This window comes from Bidens hawaiensis, unplaced genomic scaffold (assembly GCF_021521415.1).
Source record: "Bidens hawaiensis isolate Kalapana, Puna unplaced genomic scaffold, B.hawaiensis_p1.1 tig00046832_1, whole genome shotgun sequence".
Classification (NCBI taxonomy): Eukaryota; Viridiplantae; Streptophyta; class Magnoliopsida; order Asterales; family Asteraceae; genus Bidens; species Bidens hawaiensis.
This window is the reverse complement of record NW_027506003.1, coordinates 34,060-43,015: the sequence shown is the minus strand read 5'-3', so window position 1 is coordinate 43,015 and position 8,956 is coordinate 34,060. Positions and strand designations below refer to the sequence as shown.

At 35.1% G+C, this 8,956-nt stretch overlaps 1 protein-coding gene across 1 annotated transcript; it reads right to left on the bottom strand.

Annotated features, from left to right (window-relative positions):
* Window positions 1-7,837: 7,837 nt before the first annotated feature.
* On the bottom strand, window positions 7,838-8,752 carry LOC143616337 (F-box/kelch-repeat protein At1g16250-like). The gene has a single exon (XM_077089198.1). It carries the CDS (start codon window positions 8,750-8,752, stop codon window positions 7,838-7,840), a length of 915 nt encoding a protein of 304 aa, XP_076945313.1.
* Between the last annotated feature and the right edge of the window lie 204 nt (window positions 8,753-8,956).

Below are 8,956 nucleotides of genomic sequence, written 5' to 3'. Positions count from 1 at the left end.
TTATGAATTGCTCACCACCTTTGTGTTGACAAACTTTATTTTATGAAATGTTACAGGTTGGACTTTTTGTTGACTCGAGGACTTGACGAAAACGTTACCAAGACTATTAGGATATTAGTAAAACGAACAATATAAGTGCTACTTGTATTCAACTTGTTTGTGTAGACGGGATGTGTTGTTTACTGATTTGTTGAAATAAAATGAGTTAAATAAATATTGTCACTTTAAATAGTGTCTTGTGTATTTGTCCAATCATGTTGCACCCCGGCATGTTCCGCCGCCTTTGGTCGGGGTGTGACATGTACTTTGTTTACTTGGATTTGTTTGAATATTTAATTCAAACAATTAGATATTGTCATTTTAATATTTGTGTGATAGTACCTTGAGTGCTGTGAGCAATCAGCTCATTCCCCGACATTTCCGTCTTAGGATGGGGTGTGACACTCACCGCCTATGACCAATAGCATTCGGGTTTGACCAACGCTCGAGTTTACCAACCGACATTGCCCCATTAGTCCACTTCAGTTGTTATATTCTTTTGTTGTAGTTCCGGTACCATAATGAATGTAACCAAACGATTTATTTTGTTTTAGTTCTGGTACCATAACAAACATGATGGAAACCAATCGAATTCATGTAGACACATCTTCTCAACGTCTGGACCGATTTTACTGACCGACATCGCCCCATTGGTCAACCTCAATTTTTATACTTTTGTTTTAGCTCTGGTCGTAACGAACGTAACCAAAATGACTGAATTCACATCGAGTTAACGCTCTGGTTTTACCAACGTTGTTTATACTGTAACAAGCTTAACTAATATCGACCGAATTCACATTGATTCGCCGCTGCAACGAACGAGTTTTATCGACCAATTCAGCCGCAATGCACGGGTAAATCATTAATTATTACATTTTACAAAGAGGAAACTGTCAAAGTCTATGAGGTTCGGTCATTTTTGTGACTTTCGTTCAAAAGATCATTTTTTGCAATTTTCCCCCTATGTTCCCAATTTTTCTAATTGTCACTAAATGTCTAACTCCGTCTGTTTTTAACTTTAAATTAGAGACAGTTATGATGTTTAACCTTTTTTGATAAAAGTGACAACTGTAATCAAACCTCATTAAAAAAATAATACTTTTGAAAGCTCTAAAAACAGCACCCATCCTCGCTTCCTCATTAAGCGACATCATCTTTTACATTTCTAGTCGTCTTGCCCGGCCATTAGGGGTGTACCGTGTACATGGGTCGGTTCAGTTATGGGCTAAGATAAAAATTTTGGATTTTGAGTTTTTAAAAACAGTTTATTTTTAGTGTTTTGGGAGACATTAGCTATGAATTATGAAATAAAGTATATTTTCCCTATCTCCCGTGTTCAATCTTCTGTCATTGTTGTCTTGTCACAATGTTTGGAATAGTCAATTTTCGGTGTATGTATTCCTACAAATAGTGGCCAAAGTATTGGTAAATTCGAAACAAGTTGCTTAAATTTAACTAATGGTTTTGTTTTAACACGTTAACACAGCCCTTGGTCCTAACTAGTGGTGGAAAAACAACCCAAATGAAAAAGTATTGGTAAATTCGAAACAAGTTGCTTAAATTTAACTAATGGTTTTGTTTTAACACGTTAACACAGCCTTGGTCCTAACTAGTGGTGGAAAAACAACCCAAATGAATTGTTTTGGGTTAATATGGATAATTTTTAAAATTGGAATTGGTTAGGATAAAGCAAAAGAATTTTCAAGGAGATCAAGGTGGGTTGGGGAAATGCTAGTGACTTTTGGTTATGGGTTAGAATGATTTTGTTTATTGGTTAGAATGGACTAAAACATGCTTCATCCAATTTTATTTTAAACAAAACTCACGAAACCGAATATAAACTGAGAAATCGAAACCGAAATCATTAAAATCAAACAGATACCGAAACCACCCGAGACGAAAAAAAGCAAAACTGAACCGGAAAAAAAATCCGAAAAAATCGAACCTGAACAGATACCGGTTTTTTCTTTTTTAATGAAAGAGGGCGACGAGGGCAACAATTTAGTTATTTTACATTTTGCTTTTTGATTTATATTATGAGTTATTATTTTTCAATTAATTTTTTTGAATTTTTTTTAAGACCATGTGTAGTCATAACTCTCCACCCCTGAGTATTATGCGCCACGTGACGTCCGGTAAGAGTTAGAGTTTTTTTACAAAAACATGGTGTAGTTATAACTTTCCACCTCTGGGCGTTATGTGCCACATGGCGCCTAGTCCCTTTAACACTTTGTTGTTTTTGTTTTTAAATTCTTTAATAAGAATAATCAAATAACAATAATATATTATTAAATAAATATTACATTAAAATAAAAAAACTACTCGTCTCCATCGTCTTCACCTTCGTCGTCTTCATCGTCTCTGCCCTCCTCCTCCTCCTCGTCTTCATCATCGTCTTCATTGTTGCCCTCGTTTTGATTCTCATTTTCACCAGGCAAACGTCGATTCATCCAATGCATGCAATCTACACTCCCTATCATGTCGGGTAAACCATGCACCCTTGTATGGGCATCGTAAAGACGTTGTAGATCGTTACAGTTGGGCTCTCTCGGATAATGTGGTCCATATAGTTTCAGTATTCCTATATTTTACACAACTTTTATAAAATAATTGATTAAGTAAACAAGTGATACAATTATTTAAAAGAAATGAAACGTATCGTAACAAAAATACTCCAAGGTGTCCCGAGTTGTTTTATCGGTCATCCTTAAATACTCGTCATTGATGTTGGCCGTGTTTCGTAGGCGAGCACGCGTACGGCTGTCGCAACCTTCCGAATAGCTGTGAAACCTAGCGTCCCTCGACCGTCCGGCTTTTGCTTAAAGTAATCAAGCTCACGCTCCAAATCATTGGTGATGCGCATAAATAAATTTTTAGACATCCGAAAGCGATGCCAAAAGGTATTCGGGTTCTTGTATCTCGGCGAATCGCCGAAGTAATCCGCCATCAAACGGTTGTTGGGTTCGGTACGATCTCGTTCGATATATGATCTTTTTGAAGCAGGGGGTGGAGGAGAGCTAACAAAATTCATATAAGTTGTAGCGAGCACAATCGCACTCGTAACCGTCTCTTCCTTCGCGTCGTCTTCGGCTTGTCGGTCGGGCCCGAAAAACTAATTTACATATAGTAGTAGGATAATCATTTATAGGGAATCTGGTGTGAAGAAATATAGAGTAGAAAGAAATATTTATAAATTGAGTGAGTTTTGATTGGGGTTGAAGTTGGTTAATATATATAGAATAAATTTTTTTAAACGGTCATATGATTGTTGGGAGATTGAAAGTGTTTTTTTTTTTTTGATGCGTTGTGTAGGAAACACTACAAAAAAAAAAGCCAAAACACCGGGTGGGGGGGGGGGGTGCCCCCGGCATTATGGCCCAAAGCGCCTTAATAACTCAACGACTACGCTTGGTCTAAGTGTTTTCAAAAACACTTTATATTTTACTCTTCACTTGGATCAAGATGGGTTGCTTTTACCCATATTGACTTATACATATTCTAACTCTATTTTAATAATTCATCATGACCGATACCTATTTTACCCATCACCCAAATCTAACCCAACTCATTCACATTACCACCTCTAGTCCTAACCGAAACATCTGGCTTAAACGCTTAAACCACAATTTAACACCTAGGTTGCAACCAAGGCTCTATCTGAAACTTGGTTAGCCCATTCGGACTACACATTATATAATTGCAATATTGCATGTGTGATTCGCGTGGGTGTGTACTAGGGCGTATAATTGATCGTGGGGCTGGCTACATTAGGTCAACATATAGGTTCATAAAAGTTTGACCGAGTACTGTGTGTGCGTCAGTTTGGTGGTCCTGTGGCTCACGTGGTTATGAAAATTGGAAAGTGAAAACACTTGGTGGGTCACGTGATAGAGAGTGACCCTCCTTTCCTTTCTCTTCTTTGAGGGATTTTGACCTTCAAATACTCGGATTGGACCTTATTTTCAAATAATGGGCCCATTACTACAAAAAGCCCAGTTATTAAAAAGAATTTTTCCAATAAGAAAGAAAACCCAAAGCACTTGAATAGTTCTCCTTTTAAACTGAGAAAAAGCATAAGTGAAAAGAAAAAAAAAACAAATATATCAGGAGGATTGGTTTATATGGATCATATGATAATGAAATATACGTACACACAGTGGCGGACCCAGGATATTTTGTCAATGGGTCCAATTTTTTCGGTTTACAAAATTTTTCGGGTCGGTCGTTATTCGGGTCGGGTCGAGGCGAGGAACATAATAAAACACGGAACTATGGTGTCATTGGAAACGAGTAAGTAGAAAGAATCTAAATTAGAAACTAGATGAAACATACACTTTTAATTCATACCCGAAAAACATGAACGTAATCTATATATATGGTCTTACATAATTGACCAAAACATGAAAAAATAACTCTAACACAAATAAATGATTAATTATAATATACATACACAAGGTAAATGATAAAAGAATATGCAAAATCCATGTTAACATTATATATGTTGCATGGTGATAATGACTATATGAGAGAAACTAACAAAAAGCACAAATACCCTAACTGAATAACTAAGACTAGGATATTAAAAAAACAACAAAAAAGGAGTATGGTGGGGCTTGAACCTACAACCTCTCACAAGTAAAACAAGGGACTTTCCACTGTACCAGTTCAATCATAATAGTATGGGTTCCAAGTATTAATTTTTATGGGGTCCTTGCAAAATTTAATATACCGTCTCTAAGTAATTTTTAAAAAAACATCGGTGTCCCGGGACCCCGATCGGACCTACGTGGGTCCGCCCCTGCGTACACACACTTAGAGTTTGTGTATCAAATCATAAGTATTATCAGAGCTTAAAAATATCAATATTAGCGGTATAATTTATTGTTTTTGTTAATTAATGGTATTTTTATAATATACTTCTCGTATGTTTGATAGAGTTGGATTAAATTTCTTACGCATTCATCTGTTTATGTTTATGTACGTACGTTCAATATATAAATTGTTTTTAAGTAGAGAATCTAATAAACACTTGTACTTGGTGTACGAAAGATAATATGCGGTAATTGGATAGAAGGATAATGTGAGGTAATTGCATAGAGAATGGAGAATTTCACTTGTTTGTATCATTTTTCTCTTGTTTGTTTGATATGAGGTATTTGGATAGAGAAGGAGAATTACACTTGCTTGCATTTTCTTTTTCTCTTGTTTGTTCAGGTTCGGGATAGAAGGTTCTTTTTGTTAACTATCTTATCTATCACATTTAAGTAATAATAGGTGTTCATGCGGTAAATTGCGGATGGTTCAAACACATGAAAGTCGTCGTTAAAAAAATTTATTAATCTAACAACGTTAACTTTTATTATATATTGAGATAGAAATGTAGAGGGGTATGAATCAAATACAAATGACTTTTATCGTGAAAAATGTACAAATAGCCAGAGTAATTATGTTAACACTATGATAATTATTATTACATGATAACTTTTGAACTAGAGTAATTATTATACTACTATATTATTTTTTATAACATAATTACTGTAGTTCAAAACGTTAATTACTTTAGTTACTTGTATGTTTAGTATGCTAATTTTATTTGTACCGGATTTCACCCCAATGTAGAGTTATATATCAGTGCAATCCGTATATGTCAAACTGGTGCATATATCAAATTATAAATGATATAAATATGCTGAAGGTTAAATTATCTCATAAAATAAAAAACTAGTTATTACTTGTAACGTTTACAGAATTAGTTGATCATAAAAGAATGCGACATAGAAAACATATTGCAAAATAATTTACTATATTTACTGATATAGTTCACTATGAAAAAGTAGTAAACATTTGAACAAGAATGCATAATTACGATTCAGTTCTAGGTTATATGAGAATTATCAGACATTACATTACATTTTTCATTTATACTATATAAAACATTGTTGGAATTATGAGAACAAAAATGTATAACGATGACACAATGTTGAGCAATTAATCCGATAACAATTAAGTATTACAATGCGTCTGCTTACCATCATATACTATATTAGTTGTAAAGTTATAATTAAGGCCGCCAAATCGTGTCTTATCGTGTTTAACATGTTAGAGGCGACACAATTAATACAAATATCAAACATAAAAACGACTCATTTAACACTTGGCTTTGGTGGTTAAGCGTGACATTTATATGTTTTATGTATAAAGAAAAAGAAATGATGAACCTAGCCTTCTAACTTTTATTACTTTTAAAAAGTATAAATTGCATAGTATACTTTTTTGCTAAACAGATCTTATAGTGTATTTAATAGGTATCCAATTGATAGTCCTATTTATAATCACAAATCTAATTTAACTACCTTTCAAAAGTAGGAACCAACAAAATTACGTTGAATATATTGTTAAAAGCCAGCATCCTCACCGAATGGTGTGTTAAAAAGGTATATATGTTGTTACCTTATTCATTTGACGATTCAATAGCACAACAATGCTTGAATAGTTGAATGTATTGCATGTTTCACCAAAATAAGAGGTATTTGTGAGTAAAGACCCGAAGCAAACACTTTTTTAACATGTGTTTTCTATAAGCATATTTTGACAAAATAAAATTCTTAGTAAAGTGATTATTTATGGTCTTCTTCTCCAACTCCCCGATATTTCTCAGAATAAATTGTATTACACTCCAAGTGTTGCCTAATATTCAGAGTCGTTTTCGAGAATTTAAATACCTCGGTCGAGCCAAAATAAAAAAGCCCGTAGGCCTTAACGAAAAATTTTTATTCGCTAGCGTACATGAATAAAACTTTTATCGACCGATATATTATAAGCAGAAACCATTCTGAGCATGTAATTATTTTTTAAACAATTGCAAATAACATTAATTTAAACACCAAAAAACATATATATATATATATATATATATATATATATATATATGTAATATGTATAAAAAAAAGTTCGTGCCCCGGGTGATGGTGCGGCTCGCACACCCTCTGAGCCTCCCATGCTTATATTACTAATATTAGTGGCTAAAATAATAAGATCCAAAACAATTTTATAAACGTTGTGTACCTATTAGATGGTGCGAAAACATAAAGATCAATGCACACAACATGTACATGTGTATGATGAAATATGGTTAAGGACATTCAAGAAGTATGATATATACGAACAAGAAGTACGAGAACTTTAATAAGAAATGAATATCAGCGCTGCAATAGGTTTCTAAGGAAATTTAAGACTATGTTTGCAAATAGTTCCGAGATTTTTTGTCATCTCCATATAACGCACATGTTACGCCATTGAGAGGTCTAAATCACGAACGGCTCAACTAGTGTGGAGACCTAATCGAAATGAGATTTTGTGGCCTTTCATAACCATTATGAAAAAGAAAACATTAAAAAAACACTTGTTACGGGCTTTGAACTTGTGACACAAAGCTTTGCAACAACCAAACTTGTCATCAAACAAATACATAACTTTGACTTTACCTTACTTATTATAATATATCTATATATATATATATAGAAGAATCAGTTATTAACTTATTTTCTATTATATGAAACTTGTGAAATACATATAGAAAGTTAACACATTCAAATTGTATAAAATTCTAATGGTACTTTAACAAATTTAAAATAAAAAACGACATTCAACGACTGAGAGAAGGTGTTGACATCACATATATCTCTCTCATATTTGGCTTGCATTGTATACTAAGACAATTTTGTTTTCATTTTTTCCATCACATTTATTTTTATATTATGCTTTATAAATTAGAACATAAGCTAAAATAGTACCCCTCTTATGGAAGTTGAACGACACAGCAATGGCTGCAAAGCTCCCTCTCCCCCTCTACTTGAACCGGCTCAAAAGTCTCCCATTGGTTGCTCATTGCTGACGTATCAAACCTATGAACCAATGACATAGTGCAACACGAAGACTGGTATGCCGCGGTCCTATAACCGGCCAGGAAATACAGATAACTACCGATAGATGCCATCGTTAAGCATATTCTCTCAAGAGGCTCTGAAGTCTGTCCTTCGTTCATCCCGCTCGTTGTGCAAGAAAATGATAACAAATTCTTCTTCATAGATCCTCTAAGAGGATACCATATGTTAAGGTCAGGATCATATGTCTCGATTTCACCTTTCCAAACATTAAGGCAGTCTCCTGAACTTATCAGTTTGTCATTTATTACGACAATCTGATTAGGGGGTATGTCTAGTTGCCACATACCCCTGACGTGGCACCACTTGTTGTTTGTCACGTCATACACCTCAGCTGAACAACGGTCCATAAAGGGCATTTTGTTCCCCGTAAAACCTCCAATAACATGGAATTTTCCTTTCCAAGTGACACCCACACATTTATATCTAACGGTGCTCATATGTGGCATAGGCGCCCACTTGTCTAGTACAACGTCATAAACCTCAGCAGATGACACGCCCATAGCACCATCCAAGGTGGTCTGGCCACCCGCCACATAGATCTTGTCGTCACAAACCGAGCAAGCAAAATTTTGCCTTGGTGTGCTTAGCGGCGCACATGCAGCCCATTCTTTGGTGACAACATTGTAACGTAACACTTGTGACCGCACCTCAACATTGTGTACGCTACCGCCAACTATATAAATCGATGTTCCAATCGAGACCATTGCGAAGTTTTTCAAAACACTGTTCTCGGGTATCCCAGGAACAAAAGACTCGTGGCTCCACATATTTGTTGTGGGGTCATAACAACCCATGACACAAGAAGTGTTACGGTCATCTATATGTGCTTTGTAAGAAAATACCGCATATATGCCACAAGTGGGCTCAGTTCGTTTAGAGGATACCGTGACGGATACAAGTGATGGTCTGGGAAATTTTTCAGACGGAGACGCGGATGAAGATGGTGAAGTGATGGATCCCATTGATCAAGC

Bases quoted from the DNA above. Each gene is read 5' to 3' on its own strand.
- LOC143616337 (XM_077089198.1), bottom strand. From the start codon at position 8,752: ATGTGGAGCCACGAGTCTTTTGTTCCTGGGATACCCGAGAACAGTGTT.